The sequence below is a fragment of the Crocodylus siamensis genome, chromosome 1 (genome assembly GCF_052110815.1).
Source record: "Crocodylus siamensis isolate JL-2025a chromosome 1, ASM5211081v1, whole genome shotgun sequence".
Taxonomy (NCBI): Eukaryota; Metazoa; Chordata; order Crocodylia; family Crocodylidae; genus Crocodylus; species Crocodylus siamensis.
Window position 1 is genome coordinate 293,150,175 of NC_143395.1, and position 17,985 is coordinate 293,168,159.

The 17,985-nt window shown below is 48.8% G+C and overlaps 1 protein-coding gene across 1 annotated transcript in view; it reads left to right on the forward strand.

The window, feature by feature from the left end:
- Positions 1-17,985, forward strand: part of OCA2 (OCA2 melanosomal transmembrane protein) — a 416,292-nt gene that overhangs the window by 229,356 nt on the left and 168,951 nt on the right. The window contains exon 18 of the mRNA XM_090031667.1: positions 2,719-2,827. Within this exon, the coding sequence (XP_089887793.1) occupies positions 2,719-2,827 (109 nt within the window). The remainder of the gene's footprint in view (positions 1-2,718; positions 2,828-17,985) is intronic.

Sequence of the window (17,985 nt, forward strand, 5' to 3'; positions counted from 1 at the left end):
GGCAGCAGCCTTAGATTTCAGGAGGGCGGACTTCAATGAGCTAAGGAGAATAGTCGGGGAAGCACTGAGGTCTCGGAGGGGAGGGGAGCCAGGTGTCCAAGGAGAGTGGTTGCTCCTTAAGGAGACAATCCTCCAAGCCCAAAGGGAGGTAATCCCAACATGGATCAAAGGGAGAAGGAGGGCACACAAGCCCCCATGGCTCACCAAAAGCATCTGGGAACGTCTCCTAGCTAAAAGGGAGGCGTACACCCAATGGAAAGGAGGGGCCATCACCAGGGATGACTATACTGCAGTTGCTCAGGGATGCAGGGGGGCAGTCAGGAAGGCCAAGGCAGAGATGGAACTAGGATTAGCTTCCTGGATTAAGGACAATAAGAGGTCCTTTTTTAAATACTTAGGGGGCAAAAAAATGGTTCTGGGTAATGCGGGGTCTCTGCAGGACACATTAGGAAATTTGGTTCGTCACACCAAATGACAAAACTGACATATTTAACAATTTCTTTGCCTCCATTTTCCTAAGCAGGGACTGGAACAGTCACCCCACCTCTGGGCCCCTCTCAGGCCCCAGGGGTGGCACACCTAGGCCAAGGGTTAGTGAGGAACTAGTTAGGGAACTTCTGAAGGGACTGGATGTATTCAAGTCAGCTGGTCCAGACGATCTCCACCCCAGAGTACTGAGGGAATTGGCTGAGGTCATTGCAGGACCCTGGCATGGCTTTAAGAGCACTTGTAGTGCTCTGGTGTGGTGCCAGAGGACTGGAAGAGAGCCAACATGGTTCCCATCTTCCAAAAGGGGAGGAAGGAGGACCTGGGAAACTATAAGCCAGTTAGTCTTACCTCGATCCTGGGCAAGCTTTTTGGGAAAATTATTCTGGCGCATATCCACGAGGGGCCAGCAGGGGAGATCATACCTAGGGGCAACCAACACGGGTTCATTAGAGGCAGGTCCTGCCAGACCAACCTGGTAGCCTTCTGTGATCAGATCACCAAATCATTAGATGCAGGGGTAGCAGTGGACATAGTCTTCCTGGACTTTTGGAAGGCCTTCAACACTGTTTCTTACCCTGTTCTCATTAAGAAACTGGGGGACTGTGGTGGTGGATGGGTCATTATTGATTTGGAGGGATGTGGGCAGTGGGATTCCGCAGGGCTCGGTCCTCGGGCCCGTACTGTTCAACATCTTCATCAGCGACTTGGACAAGGGGGTAAAAAGCACCCTGTTTAAATTTGCTGATGACACTAAGATGTGGGGGCATACTAGAAGGGAGGAATAGGCTGCAATCGGACCTAGACAGGTTACGGGAGTGGGCGGATGAGAATAGGATGGGATTCAACACCGACAAGTGCAAAGTGATGCACCTGGGGAGGAACAACTGGCACCATACCTACAGGTTGGGGAACTCCCTTCTTGTCAGGACAGAGGCGGAAAAGGATCTTGGAGTCATCATTGACTTCAAGATGAACATGGGCCAGCAGTGTGGGGATGCAGTCAGGAAGGCTAACCACACCTTGTTATGCATCCACAGATGCATCTCGAGCAGGTCCAAGGAGGTGATACTCCCCCTGTATACGGCACTGGTCAGGCCGCAGCTGGAGTACTGTGTCCAGTTCTGGGCACTGCACTTCAAGCGGGATGTGGACAACATGGAGAGGGTCCAGAGGGTCACTCACATGATCAGGGGGCAGCAGGGCAGGTCTTATGAGGAGAGGCTATGGGACCTGAACCTGTTCAGCCTCCACAAGAGAAGGCTGAGGGGGGATCTAGTGGCCTGTTACAAACTAGTCAGGGGGGACCAACAGGCATTGGGGAAGTCCCTGTTCCCCCAAGCACTACCAGGAGTGACCAGGAATAACGGTCACAAGCTGGCAGAGGGTAGATTTAGGCTAGATATCAGAAGGCGCTACTTCACGGTCAGGGCGGCTAGGATCTGGAACCAACTTGCAAGGGAAGTGGTGCAGGCTCCTACCCTGGTGGTCTTTAAGAGGAGGTTAGATGAACACCTTGCTGGGGTCATTTGACCCCAGTACTCTTTCCTGCCATGGCAGGGGGTGGGACTAGATGATCTACTCAGGTCCCTTCTGACCCTAGAAACTATGAAACTATGAGACTGAAAAGAGAATTGGAAGACAGTAGATGAGGAGGAGAAATCAGAGAAGAGGAATGTAGAAGTTAGGAAGAAAATGGGTATTAGAATGGTGAATGATAGAAGTAGCATCTGGGGGTGAATAGGTAAACTCTGGGATTATTTTGTAGTTTTCAGGGCCACAATTGTACAGTATGCGGTAGGTTTGCTGAATAACCACAAACATTTTCAGTAGCTGTGATTTGTATATTCCTGCTATTCATACTTGCAGCAAGAGGCTTTAATTAACAGTTGTCTTAGCTAAACTGGAACCACTGAAACAGTGCAATAATGAAATTGCTTTTATTTATTAAAATAGATTTTAGTTGTTATATATTACATACCAATTGCAGTTAGAAGTTGAAGATCCATCTGAAATCTTTTTTGTATAAAATAACATTTTTATAGAATCTTCTTTTTCCCACGAAAATTGAAAGTTTTTTTTGCAAGATTTTTTTTTTGTTTCTTTTACTATGCATACAGTGCAGAAAGAGACATTTACAGTTTACCAAAAGATGCTGGATTAAAAATGTGTACTCTGTACATAGTAAGTGATTACTTCTGTAACACTTTGTGAATATTTTTTTACTTGCAGCACAGAATAACAGACAAAATTCTTCTTATCAAATGCCTGACTGTGCTGGGATTTGTTATCCTTATGTTCTTTGTCAATTCATTCGTTCCGGGCATTCATCTCAATCTTGGTAAGTCTAACTTCTTTGCTTGATTTGATGAGAAGGCTTAATAAAAATGTTCCTTTTGAATTTGGGTCTGAGTACTTAGGTCGTTTCTTCGTTACTACATGTATCTCTGCCATGCAGTCCCTTAATACTTTTCAGGACAGCTTCCCAGAAGCCATTTTTGAAACCTTGGCAGGTCTTAACCAAACCAGTACTAGTGACAAGTATGCAGGTAACTTCCACTTACTGGCTTTCCCACTGCTTAGTAGACGGTTCTATAGCAAAAACAATAACAGCAGGGTGAGATTCCTTGATGCCTGTCTGCACACTCTCTCTTACTGACTTAAAGCCAGGACTGGATTTTTTTTAGATGATATACTTTAGTCGGACACAAGTCATTTGGATCAATCCATGGGCATATTCATGATTTTTAATGGCCTTTGGTACATCAAAGTTCAATATTAAAGATCCCAAGATGCTTTGACTGAGTGGTTGAGGTGTGTGACTTAAATTCTATTGCGCAAATGGGTTTGAGCCTCACGTCTGACAGTATTATTTTTTCTCTTGCAAGCAACACTTCTATGAGCTGATAATACTTTGTGTATTAAAACCTTGGAGTGTGTAACAACATACACACCGATGCTTGATTTTCTTACTTGAAGGGCCAAAAATGTCGATTTTATTAGAAACCCAGAGCAGCTGGAAGCTCTTTATTACAAGGCTGAAAAGCTCCAAAAACCTTGAATAGAAGATGCATGATATCATGGCTTTTAGATTAGGATTCTTGTACTCTACATAAACCAGCACATACCATTTTAAAAGAAACAGAACCATTGTTTCAGATGTGGATGTCCAGTGGCAGGCACATCTGGTGGATATGCAGCAGCCTGACAAACGCAATGACAGATTTAAGTACATTTTAACAGTGATCGATATATTTTCTAAACCTGCATGGGCCCTAGGTCTAAAAGAGAAGACAGGTTGTGATATATCCTAGGCTCTTAAATCATTTTCTGACACCAACCGCATATTGCAAAAATTATGGACCAATCTTGGAAAAGACTTTTTAAACAGGCCTCTGAGCAATTTGTTGAAGACCTCTGGGATATGCCACTTTGTTACTAATAATGAATTGAAAGCAGGGATCATGGAATATTTTAACAGAACTTTGAAATCTAAGATATAGAGGTATTTTACAGCTCATAATGCCCATCACTTCATTGATGTGTCACCTGTCTTTATAAAAACTTAAAATCAGAGTTATCACAGAACTAGATGGTGTAAGCCTATTGATGTTACTCTTATAAATTCTCTGTATGTGTGGAGAATTTGGGGACAGCTTTAAAACTAAGGAGACAGCTCTTCCCTTTATAAAAGGTGACCCTGTGAAGGTTTGAAAAAGGTTACATTCATACACTGTGGAAATCTTTATAATGGATAATGCTTTGACCAGGAGCAGAGATTTACACTGAAGTTAAAAGATTATAGTGGGGATATGATTAATGGAACTTATTTTGCCCTGAGAATTAGAAAAAGTTAACCCAAAGCAGGACAGCATTTACAAAATTGAAAAAAAAATGTAGAGAAAAGGGCAGGAAAAAAAAGTATTTCTGGTAAAATTGTTGGGGTTGGCTTCCCAAATTCAACAGCTGGATGGAAGCCTCTGAAGTCTATAATATATATTTAAGAAAAAGAAAGCCTTAGTTTTGTTGAAGAAGACAGAAGAGGTTAAAATGAGTATGGAGAATTTTTATATTACTCTGCCTAGTAATGTCCGTGCAGGGATTTTCCCTCAGAACATCAACTCAAACTTTATGATACAGCTAATTAAACCTCTGGATCTCTTGGGCTAGACACAAACAGTCAAAAAGCCTGAGGCTGAATCAATTCAGTCTTTGCAGGTTAGTCTAAACTGCACAGATTAAATTGAAACAGAAGTGAACAGACATTTACTTTTGATACAGGAAATGCAGCCACATGCCTGCAGTGGCTCAGGCCAAAGGCCAGGGGGTACTAGAGCAGGTTCTCTGGCTGTGTGTTCACGTCCTCATCCTGCTGCTCCTGAGGTCTCTGAAATTTGCAGCCCAAAATCACAGCAGCAGGAATCTTCAGGTTTGCTCATCATTTCCTCTTCCTGCTTCTAGGTGCCTCTGGGATTTGTACTCCACATTTGCAGCCAGCAGTAAGTTTAAGCAGGGGAAGGGGTGTTTAATCCCCCCGTCCCTGGTCCCAAACCCCAGCCAGGGTTTGTCTGGGGGGGCAGCACTCTCCCCTCCCTCCCCCGTAGGCTGGGCTGTATCCCCAGCCAGGCTTGTGCCCCTCACGCCCCTTTCTCAAACAGCGCTCACTGCTTCAGAGTTGAGAGTTTGGCATCTACACACAATGCTTGAAATGTTTGAGGATCACCAACTCAATGATGGTAACATTAGCTTCAGCAAGGATGCTGGCATTTGTGCATCATTAGTAATACCCCTCCAGGCTCTTGAGATGACAGTGGTAGGCCACCCATGTTTCAGATCCATAGAGGAGAGTGAGAATAGTGACTGCCTTTTAGATCTGGATCCTGTTGTTTTTCTGGAGATTGTGATCAATAAAAGCACGCTGAAGCAATTTTCTGAAAGAGTCTCTTGAACACCAGACGCTGTATTAGATCTCTTCATCATTGTTCATGCTCTGAGAGAGGTACCTACCAAGGTAAGGGAAGTACTTGATTACCTCCAGGGTCTTTCCTTCAATGGTAATTTGAGGAAGGGGCTCACATTCATGGCCTGGAGCAAGGCTGATAGAGAACTTGTTTTCTCAATGTTGACAGGCCCAAAGATTGGTAGGCTTCTGCCAAGAGCTTCAGCATGGTTTTCCTGTGTGTGTGCAAGGATGGCATAGCTGTCAGTGTATTGAAGATCAAGGATAGTTGTTTTGAATACTTTGGTCTTTGAACAAAATGCTCCAGATTGAAGAGCACTCCATCCATTTGTTGTTCAGTGCCAATTCTGGAAGGGAGGCAGTCCTTAACAAGAAGCAGGATGACGGTCAAAAAAATGCAGAACAGAATTGGACGATGAATCATCCTTGCTTGACCCCATGACAAATGGATCAGTCTCTGATCCACTACAAAGAACAGTTGTAGTCATCTGGTGACAGAGAAGCATCAGGAACTTGATATATTTTTAGGGGCATCCAAATCTGCCTAGTACTTTCCATGAGGCTTCATGACTGATGCAGTCAAGGGCCTTAATGAGGCCAATGAAGGCCATGTACAGATCCTGATGTTGTTCCTAATGCTTTTCTTGGATGTTGTGGGCAACAACGATTATGTCAGTTGCCTCATGGGATAGTCTGAAACCTCACTGAAATTCCAACAGAACTTCCTCAGCAAGAGGTGGAAGATGGTTCAGGAGGACACAGGCAAGGATTATCCCTGATGAGGGTTAATTCCTGCACATGGACTTATTTCCTTTATTGAAGTCAATGAGAATGTTCACATTCCTCAGGTCCCCAGGGACCTCTTTGTTGTTCCAAATTCAAAGAATAAATTTGTGGAATTTCAGTACCAGTTCTTTCCCACCAGCCTTAAAGTTCAATTTAAAGCTGTTGGTGGTTATCATGCTTTTTTTCTATGGGGGAATTAGTAGGTCCTGACTGGGTTATTCAGGTATGCCATCTGATCCAGTAGCTTTGTTGTTTTTGGTTTTCTTGATTGGCACTCTGGACTTCTTTTAAGATAGGAGGTATTGGCGAGGGATCTCTTTCAGGATATTGGGGGGTGGACTTTATAACAGTATCTGCCACAGTTGACTCAAGATGCAGGAGCACCTCAAAGTATGAGTGTGCACGTGCACACACACATGTACACATATTTTAAAATTAGCTTTATTTACATGCACACACACATCTGAGATCTGGTCACATATGCACATACATGCAGTTAGAGACAGATAGATACCCCGCCCCATGCCTGCCCCCGACCACACACAGAGGCACAGACACATATGCAGCCACATATTTTCAGTTTAAACATTGTTGATTAAAGCCAGTATTTTAACAATCACTCAAATCATTATAATTAGTTACCAGTAGTTGGCTTGGTATATTTATCAGTCTGAGCAGGGGACAGATCCTTCTCTCCTGTTGATCCCATCTTTTTTCTCTTTTGAGCTTGTTGATATTCTGGCCTGGGCTACTGGTGCTTGATTATTTAAATTAATGTCACAACTGTCATATTAAAAAGCCCACCAAAATTAGATCTGCTTATTCCTTCATTCATAGTATCAAATCATGTAGTATTAATTATATGCTTATCAACAGTTTAGCTTCGCCTATGTACTACTCTGATTTTAGCACTGTCTGCTTTTCATTTGGGGTTCTAGCACTGCCTACTTTTAATTATGACATCATACTTGTGAAGTGACAGGTATGAGAAGGGTTTAAGAAAATATGTACACCCTATACTACTGCCTAGTTTCCTGAAGCCAGGCAGGGAAAGAGGCAGCTGTTAGACCTCACAGACTTGTGATTTTTTTCACCACCTTTGCTATGTGTTGAGTGGTGCCATGATGGACTCACAGACAGAACTGTTGTGCCTCAGAAGGACTTGTCCCACAGCCTCTTGCACCATTGGGCATTATGACTCATACCTAAATCCCTAATAGGGAAGTTCAAAGTCTGACCCAGTAGTTGACAACTTGTATCACATGAGCAGGACAGCCTGTGAACATGGGGCTTTGATGGCATTCAGCCATAAGGGGCTTCTGTGGCAGTCAGTTTCCTGTACTGCTGTGGGGAAAAGCAGTGATGGCAGCTGGGTCATAGGACCAACTTTCCCACCTGCCTCTAACACTGAGTTATTCCAGCCTGCAGCCTAGAAAAGGTTGCTGACCAATTTGGGTTAAGAAGTAATATTTATTTTTGTTCTGGTGGCCAAATCATAAAAAAATAACTGTTTGGATTGACTTGAAATTATATTCTCTTTGTTTTTGCTTTTTTGTTTTCCTGCTAAAAAAAAAAAAAAAGGGAGGTAGGGGGAAATTTCCCTTTTCTCTCAAATAAAATATTCCATTTACCTTCAAAGGAAAAAATGTTTCTGGGCATAAGGAAAGTAAAAGAAACAAAGGGCTGGGGTGATGGCAGAGATTCCTTCCACCCCTTGGTGGTTAGGATTTGTCCCAAGATGTGGAGAGAGAGCTTGAAAGCTGTTCTTTGCCTGTGAAGCTCTGACTCCATGGGCACATCCACACATGCAAGCATGTGTGTTTGCAGCAGCTCAAATAGAAGCAGTGCAGATCTGAGCAGCTCAAATAGAAGCTCAAATTTGAGCGGCTCAAATAGAAGCAGTGCAAATTTGAGCTGGGGCTTTTTGTCTCAGTGCACGTGCTTGGATATGCACTTTGTTGCGGAGCAAATTGTGCCATTTGGGGCAAAATAACCTTGCCTGGCTCCTCCCGGATCTGCAGCCAGGGGGAGCTAGAGCCTGGGGCCAGAACCTGTGTTTGGTGTCAGGAGCTTCTGGGAAGAAGATGGGCAGGCCCTTTCCTGCCTCTGGCTACTGCTAACTGCTGGCTTGGTCTCAGAACTTTTGGGAGTAAGTTGGCCAAACCCCTTCCTGCCTTGGGCTTCTGCACCCCTGTTCTGGCCTGCTGTCCAGCCTGCTGCCAAGCCATGGTCATAGAACAGTCTGGGGAGGGAGCCTGCACTGCCTGTGGGCCCCTCCTCCCCCACCATCACTGTTGGAGCCTAAAGGTGCCTTGCCTGCCCCAGCTGCCTTGGCCTTAACCTCCATTTTCACCAGAAGCACACCCTGAGTGGCTGAATTGGATGTGCTGTTGCTGTTGCTGCTGCTGCCGTTGTTGCTGCTGCTGCCCCCTCTCAGGAGAGAAGGGGATTCCTTGCTGCACCACCTTGCACCACCTGACACTACACCTGCATTAGATTACTTCCTAATTGACTGACTGCTCCTGCCCTCCCCCACAGTTACCTCACTACATCTGATCCTGCTTTGTCTTCCTGCCTACTGCTCTGCTGCTGAGCATCTGGCTGGAGGCCTGAGGGGCTTCTCAATAGATCTTCAACAAAACCTCTCCACCTCTACAAACATCTTTTACATCTGCCTCAGTAGCCTTCCCTGTGTGTTCTTGCCCTTGTGTGGTAAGTCCTGTGGTCCACTCCCCTTGCCCTGGTGTTTGTTGTGTGGCTGATTAAGCCAGCTCGAGTTTTTCCAGCCTTTGTGTTCCCCCTCCATCATATTCTCAAAGCATAGCCCTCCTGAGTTTTTTTTCCTGTGGGGCTGTAGCTCAGTGACCTTCAGCCCCCTTCCTCCCTACCCACCTCCTCCCCCACAACCCCAGCATGCCCCTACTAGATTCACTAGCCACACTGGATGTTTTGTTTTTCTTTATTGTTCTCCCTGCCCTCATATGAAACAATGGCATAGCATGAACCTTCTGGGGGGGAAGATGCTCCCACAGACCTTCCTGCAGTCCATACTATGGGTACAGATCCTAACCAAGCCCCCAAAGGGATGCATGACCCTGCAGCCTCCACCCCAGAGGCAGAGTCTGACCAACCTCCTCTGGGGGTGGAGAAGCCTACAACTTCTGCTGCAGGGGCAGGTGGGACTCTGGTAGGGGGTCAACAGGACCAGGGAGTCTCCCATGGCCAGGCCTCCCCTGGAGGGGTTCCCAAGCCCTCTCTCCCATCATCAGGGACCAAGGGCAAGGACAGTGGTTAGGGCTTGTCTTCAGCCTCCTCCACAGCTGGAAGTGGCAAGGACAAGGGCCCTACCCCCAAGCTGCCTTAGGGGACCAGGTGCACTACACCAGCCAGCACACCCACTCAGCCTGTCTCTGGGCCTAGCCCCAGCCCCACCAATGAGCCCCCCTGGGGGAGAACCTCAGCTATGCACAGGCAGCTGTGGGGAGACTTGAAGCCAGGGGGCCTGGACCCTCCACCACCAGCTCTTCCAGCTCAGGTAGCGAGGCCCCCTTTCTGGCACTTACTTGCAGACATGGGCTGAAGTGCCAACTGCTCAAGCAGGAGAATCTGCACTTTGAGACCTGGGTGCAGGCCCTGGCTTGGCTAGTGGGGGCCCCCAAGATTGTGGCGGCCTCCTGATTTGATGGCAAGGGGGTCTTTTTCCTTGCCTCGGAATCCACTGCACAAGAGGCGGAAGAAAGGAGGCTCGTGGTGGAGGGCGAATACATCCCCCTTGAGCCTTTAGAAGAGCTGGGGACCAGGGTGTTCCTCAGCTCCATCCCTCCTTATATCCCCAGTTGGGCTGTGCTTCCCCCAGCTCCAAACCCTGGGGAGAGTTATTTCCCCAATGGTGGCCCTCTCAATGGGGTGCTGAGACCCTGGCCTTCACCACATGTGCTCTTTCCATCACCAGGTTATGATCCAGCTGGTGGTGGGACTGCGTTTGGAGGCTGAGGGGTGCCTTGCAATTCCTTACCAGGGGGCCATGGTGAGGATTTTCTGTACACGAAGGGACTTGTGGTGCTTCCAGTGCCGTACCCCGAGGCACATGCATCATGAGTGCCCCATGGGCCAGATGGGGAGGGCATCTGTGGGTCACACTGGGAAGAGGGGTGCCCCTACCACTGGCAACCCTCCCCCCTGAGGCCCCACTGGCACCCCAGCCTCAACTACAAGCCACCCCATGATCTCAAAGGACCCTGCCCCCCAACCAAGCTTGGTGGAGTTCTGGGGAGGGCAGCAGCAACCAAAGGGGGAGAGGGAGCAGGGCCAACATGCCCCTGTCATGGCTGCCCCCCCACCCTCACCCTCTCTTACTGGAGCCTGTCCACCTGAGGACCACACCCCATGGCTGAGTGGGTGAATGTCCCCTCTGAGTATAAAGGCAAGAGAAAGGTCTGGGTGTGGCTGAAGCCCTCTGATGTGGAGGACTCCTCTCCCACTCCCAAGACCACCACACAGGGGGAAGGAGCATCCCAGCCTCCAGAGGCCTCCCCAGCTGTGCCTGACACCCCACTCCCAGGAAAGATTAAATGAGTGATCCCTGTGGAGGAGGTTTCAGGGCTGCTAGATAGTCCCGAACAGGAGCCCATGGAGGAAGCCCCTCATTCTGCTGACCAGGCTCTACCCCCTGAAACCACGGGCACCGAGGCCTTGGCCTCAGCCTACCCAAAGGGAGGCCTTGTAGTGGGGCCTCCTCCTCCTCATCTGGGGGATACAGAGGCCCTGGGGCTCACCCCGGTGAGTCTTGAGTGGGGAGGTCCCCTTTCCCAGGGCCCCAAGGCAGACACTGAAGCCACCCTGATGTCTGATGGGTCTTTTTCCTTCCCCTCCCAGAAAAACCTCACCTTCAACCTACCCCATAGTCCTGCACAAGAAGGGGTCACTGTGGGGTCTCCTCATCAATAGGCTGATCTTGTTGGGGACCCTGCATGGACCCCCCTAGGGTCCCAGTTCTACCCCACCATCTTGTAAAGGAGCCCTATTCCCACCCTTACCTCCACATCTGTCCCATGGGGCTGCAGAGCTCTCCCAATCTCTTAGCAGACCGGGGGGTTCAGATGGTGCCTGAGGAGCCCACTGAGCCTCAGGACCAGGAGGAGGACACCTGAGAACCAGCAGGCTCCATGGAGACTGCAGACTTCTTGGTCCTAGCAGTCCCCAGAGATGAGCTACTTGCATCTCTTGACCATGACTAAACCCTCTGTTCCACCAGCAAGGTACCACTTGGACCACTGGGGAGATTTGGACAGCATCATCACCACTGCGAGGGCTCTGGCAGGGGAAGGCAAGTAGCCTAAAAGCTGCAATGCTCAGGTCTATCGGTAGGCCTGCAGTTTCATAGATGCCCTCTATATGTATGGGAGGGTAATATGCGAGCCGGCAGGCCCCACACTGGGTATTTTGATGAGCAAGGCCCCTGATGAATCTTTTACTCCAGCCCCCCAGCCATGAGATTGTTTAAGATCATGACCCTCAATGTCCACAGCTCCAGGAAGGGTCTCTGGAGGCGTCAGGTGCTCTCCTTCCTTCAGGATGGAGGGTACCCCATGGTATTCTTGCAGGAGACCCTGACAACTTGAGCCAAAGAACCTGATTGGAGGCTGGAGTGGGCAGGTAGGGTCTTTGTTAGTCACCTGTTGGCCACCTCTTGCAGGGTGCCCACCCTGTTCTCCCCAGGCCTGCAGCTGGAGGTTCTCCAGGAAGTTGAAATGGTGCTGGGTTGCCTGATGCACCTCTGGGTCCAGGTGCAGGGGCTGGTCCTGAACCTTCTGAACGTGTATGTCCCTGCAGGGGACCTGGAGTTGGCAGATTTCTTCCACCGGGCAGCCACATGCATTGGCACCTCAACCCTTTCAAGTGCCTGGTCCTTGGCAGGGACTTAAACATCACCCTAGATGTGTGAGACTAGTCAGGCAGGGAGTGGAACCAGCCTGCTATGTGCATCCTCAGGGAGATCCTGATGGACTACTCCCTGGTGGATGTCTGGAGGTGCCAATGGTAGAGGTGCCCTGGTTGCAACAGAGGTTGATCCTAGCTGGTGTCACCCATATTGGAGACCTCCTAGATCACAATTTGTAGGAGTGGGTGGACCCCACTGCACTGGCCTCATGCATGGGTCTATCCATGACACATGCAACCTGCCATCTGGTCCAGGAGTTGAAATCTGCCCTACCTCCTGATGCCCTTGCCTTTGACCAGGTACTGTGCAACAGCAGTTCCTGCCCCTCCTGTGTCCTCCAGCCCACCGGAATTTGTTGTGGGGCTGGTGCCACACCCTGCAGGGCCCCACCAGCCACCCCTAATGGTCTCCACATGTTCCCCATAACTACAATCCAGTTTTCCAATCTTCACATAAACAGCAGCAACATAAATACAAGCAAGCTGCTTCACAAACTAAAAGTCTCCCCATTTTGGCTCAAGGTTCCCCGCAGACCATATTTCCTGTGGAGCCCTCCCACCCCGCTTTCTTGGGTGGCTTGGGTGCCTGCCCTTCTCTCAGGAGCTCCTCTCCCTGCAACATGCAGGACCAGACTTCCTGTTTGGTCTCAAGCCCCTGTTTTATGTGCCCTGAAGCCCCACCCTTTCCTGTCACATGGCTCCCCAGCCACACACAGGCTTTTTTACTTGGGCTTGATAGCCTCTGCTACAGTACCCAGCTGCTTGGCCCATGTTATACAGCCTCATAGCAAAGGAGCTTATTGTTGAATTTCAAATTGCAGTACTTCAATATGAGCTACCAGTTATATATTATTGTTACAGAAATAGTTTTGCCATGAATCTCCAAGGATTTTCAGTTCTCTAGTTGTGGAGATAATTTTTTAAGATATGCCATATCTTACCATAATGCTTCAGTTAAAGTTGTGCAATATGTTCTTCATAAAAACTAAACTAGATCAGAGATCAGTGGTTAATTATCTTGCAGAATAATGTATTGTACAAAGGCAAAGTATTAGAAATCTAATAACTTTTAATTGCATTTGGTAGCCTGAATCTGAAATATTATAGAATTCTTTGTCAGCCCCTGCCTTTGATACAATTTTTCCATTATGAACTTGGAATCACTTGGAAGATAATTTGAGAGGGCTGATATTTTAATTTAAATAAGAAAATCGGTATATTTATCACCTTTTAAAAATGCTGAGTGCCTTCCTTTTCAGTATTCTTGTATCAGTTCATTGATTTTAGTTCTAATTATGTGGAAATACCTTTGTTAATGCAGTGTTAAATATAAGACTTTATATGAACAGAAAGTAGAAAAATGACAGTTCAGGATCCCATAATAATCTTTATTTGGCCTCTGTTTCATCGGATGTCCTAAATAGCCCCTATTATAATTATGTTTTGTTTGTTAAGCTCTCAGGGGAAGTCATTGTTCTTCACACTGGTGAAGAATACTCTACTACATGCTGCCATAGTATAAATAATAAGAACAGATTCATATTAATCTTCTCCTTTATCTGTAACCTTAGTAACATTTTGTACTAATTCATATATGTTGTGTGATTGATAATGAATCATTAATATACTGTGTGTATATATATATATTGGATCTTGTAAGGTTAAAAGTTTAGTATATGACAACACATTAGGAAAGATTTTTGCCCAGAGATTCTTTTTCCCTTGTATGCTTGTTTCCACCCTGACCTAACCAAGAAGCAGTGAGGTGGTGGGGGAGGGGGGACTTTGATCTTTTCCCTCCCTTACTTTAATGGCTCCTTTGAGTTTCTACATTGTACAAAAGCACCAAAATGATTTGGGATTTGTGCATGCTTTGAAAAAAATGGCAAACTTCTGGAGGTTTGTTCCTTAAAAAACTTCATATGCAATCAATTCCATATAGAAGATTATAGGACAAGAAAAAAGATGGATCTATTGAATTCTTTTGAATTTTTTTTTAGTGGGTATGATTATTCTTTGTCTCAGTCCCCAGGAAATGACCAGGAGTCCCTCTCAGAAATCCAAGAATATTGAGGGATCCGCCCATGCAAATCTGTTTGGGTAAAGGGCCTCCACCTCCATATTTCTGCCTGACCCCTCTCTGGTTCCTATGACTCTGTCTACATGCATTTAAGCATGATTAAATTTACTATGCGTTAAGCTAATGTGTAGTAAGTGATTTCTGGCAGCAGGCCACCCTCCCACCCCCACCCAGGCCCCAGGAGAGCTGTGCACTTGTTAATGGGGGCCAGGGCACTAGATACAGGAGACCCTTGCTGACCCCCACCTCTTGCACTCCCTGCTCCAGGCCAGCTTCCCCACTGTCCACATAACCCCTATCCCTGACCATCCCCAGCACCACTCTTATGACACACATGGTTGAAACCAAAAAACTTTATTTCCCTAACAACACAACCCCTCTATGAACAGAGTCCCCTCTTCTCTCTTTCCTCAACCAACAGAGCCCTTCCACCACCCTCCCCACAAACCAACAATAAAAAAACAACTTACAAATGGAAAATTATTTACACATGGAAAGTTATTTACAATATTTCAGGTCTTCAAACCCAGAGTGGGGAGCCATGGGTGGGGATGGGGGGAGCCTAAGAGGCAGAGCCCCAGGGAAGGTGCCCAGCACCACAGCTTTGGGATGTTCCCCTGAGGGTCCAGGGGCTGTGATGAACCCAGTGGATGGTGGCCTCATGCATGGCTTGATTTTCAGGCATGTGGTATGGGGGAGAGCAGTGTGGCCAGGGCTAGGCAGATAGTAGTAGGTCTGGGCAGGGGCTGGGACAGAGGGTCTGGCAGGCAGGAAGCACTTAAGGACCTCCTCCCCAGCCCAGGGAGGGCTTGCTGCAGGGCAGTGGATGGGACCAAGGGGCCATGGACAGAGGCTGGGAAGCTGGGGACATGGGCAAAACCAACAGGCCCAGGAAGATGTCCAGGGCCTGGCAGTTGGTGTCTTCCTCCTGCCAGAGTAGCTCTAGGCATTCCAGGGTCTTCATTTGGGCCCAGCAGTCCCACTGCACCCAGTCCTACATCTCCACCTGGGTGAAATCCTCAGCCTGCCAGCCTGTTCCTGTGCCTCGTGCTCCTCTGGCACCTCCACCAGCCACTGAAGCAGCTGGCACATCTGGATGGTTCCAATGGTGGGTGGTGGCAACCCAGAGCCCACATCCCTGCTGGGGCTGGTGGGCTCTTATCCATGTCCAGATGTTGGCCCTGCAGAGGCAAGAGACAGAAGCCTTTTGTGAGAGTTTGCAACATTTTAGAGATAAGATGCGCTGCACTGCCTGGCCTCATATTGGGGGCTGGTTGTGCATGGGTGCCCACAGACTGTGGTGAGTAGGCTGGGCAGGCCTGGGACCAGGCAGCTGCTTGGTGAGCCCCCATTCTTGCTTGCTTCACTAGGGCTGGTGGCTGCTGATTACAGGCAGCCTGCCCCTGCCCTCCCTTCCCAGGTTGGGACAGGCCAGGCTGTTGGAAGCACCTGCTGCCATGGCTCCTGACCCTGGTTCCCCCACTGCAGGCCAACCACTCTGCTGTGCTGGTCAGCCCGTGGTGCCTGGGCTTGGGTTGCATGGGGCTCCCAGATAACTGGGGTGAGGGGCTGACCAAGCTTCTGCCCTCCCCACAGGAGGCCTCTCTGGAGAGGCACCCCAGCACTGGTCCCTCCCTACACCACCGCTACACTCTGAGTGTGCCCTTTTTAAATTTGCCCCGGGCGGTGCATGATTAGCTGTTTGTGCAGACTGAAGGGGTGCTTGAGCCACTATGCCCTGCTGATACATATCCTCCTGGTGCCCCAGGCACATCTGAACTCCTGGGTCAGGACCCTGAGCTATGATGGCATGGGAGGCAAGCCTGGGCTGCTCTGCAACCTCTGCTGCCACCTGGAGGGTTACCTGTGGCAGTGCTATTCTTCCTTCTCTCTTGCAGCCAAGGGGGACGTTGCTGTCAGCATCAAAGCCTTCCTTGGCATGTGGGAGTCCTGTGCCTACCCAGCTGTAGGGACACAGGCTGCTCAATAGAGTTCTGAACTGTGTCCCACCTCTCTGTGTGCTGTGTGCTTTTGTGGTGAGGAGGGAACCTAGGGCCAGGGGACTATGTGCAGGCAAGCCATGCAGGGAGTAGGGGCAGGGGCTAGGGCTGGGGCTGGGGCAGGGGTGGGGACTGGGAGGGGACTCCCCCCAGTGCAGGAATTACTATGTATCAGGGGTCAGAAAGGCTGGTGGCTTGGAACAGGCTTCCCCATCAGCATGGGTGACTGGTTGCACCCAGTGTCCACAGCCCGCAGTGTGTGCTGGGCTGGCACCTGGCCAGGGCTTCCCCCAGGGAGGAACTGGTGCTGTCATCAGCCAGCAGTGATGTTTCCAGCCACTCATCATTGCAGGGTCTGGGTCTGTACCAAGGGTGAGGTAGTTACTGGTCATGGTTCCCCAAGCTGACAGTGGATGCAGCAACCAGGGAGGAGGGCGGGGTGGAGTGTTAAAGGCCTGACAGACCCTCCTCTGGGGTGGTGTCAGCACCAGAGGGATAAGGGTGGGGCAGGTGCTCAAGCAGGTCACCCCTCTTGGTGCCACTTGCAGGGCTGCAGCTTGGGTCCCAGAGCACCAAAATATGGGTCAGCTCCCACATAAAAGCCATGTCTTGTGGGCACAACTAGACCTATGATTGTAGTCAGTCACCATCCACTGGGACCTTAATGTGGTACTACCGTGCTGACTGGCAGTGACCTAACTCCTGCATCCTGCTTGACAAAGCCTTATAAATGTGAGCATTCAAGTGCCCACCCCATGTGAAATGCTTCTGCATGTCAACAGTGCCCCACAGTACCATGAGGTTGCCAACCTCCTTCTGGGTCCAGTTGGGGGTCAGCATGGGTTGCGCATGCAACACGAGGCTGGGGCTAAATGGGAAGGATAATGATTTCATAGATTTCATAGACATTAGGTCTGGAAGGGACCTCAGAAGACAACTGAGTCCAGCCCCCTGCCCAAAGGGCAGGAAGTCAGCTGGGGTCATAGGATCCCAGCAAGATAAGCATCCAATTTACTCTTGAAGGTGTTCAATGTAGGTGCTTGAATTACCTCCGATGACAGGCTGTTCCGGACCTTGGGGGCTTGAACAGTAAAGAAATTCTCCAATGTTGCCCTTGCTTTTCCTCTGGCTCCCCACATATCTGAAAAAGGACTTTTTATTGTCCTTGATGCTTGAAGCTAGTTGGAGTTCAGTTGCAGCCTTGGCTTTCCTGGTATGCTTCCTGCAGGACCATACCAGTGCAGAATATTCCTTCTTGGAGGTGAATCCCATCCTCCATCCTTTGTAGGCCTTTCTTTTCAGCCTCAGGAGGTCTGTTAGATCCCTGGAGAGCCAGGGGGACTGCTGTGCCCTCTTGCTGCCTTTCCTCCGAGATTGGATTGAATTAGTTTGTGCATTGAGGATTGCTCCCTTGAGAAGCAACCACTCTTCCTGAACTCCCCTCCCCCTGGGGTCATGGTCCCCTACTGGGCCTCACTGACAAGCCTCCTGAGCTTGTCAAAGTTAGCTTTCCTGAAGTCAAAGACTTCCATGTTGCTGACTGACTTGCCAGCTTTACAGTAGATGGTGAAGGTGATCAGAACGTGGTCACTGTCACCCAGCTTCCCATCAATCACTAGATCGCTCATTAAGTCATCTCCGGTAGCCATTACCAGGTTGCACAGTGCTTTACCTCTCATTGGCCCGTAGACTTCTTGAGTCAGGTAGAGGTCATCCATGCATGAGAGGAAGCT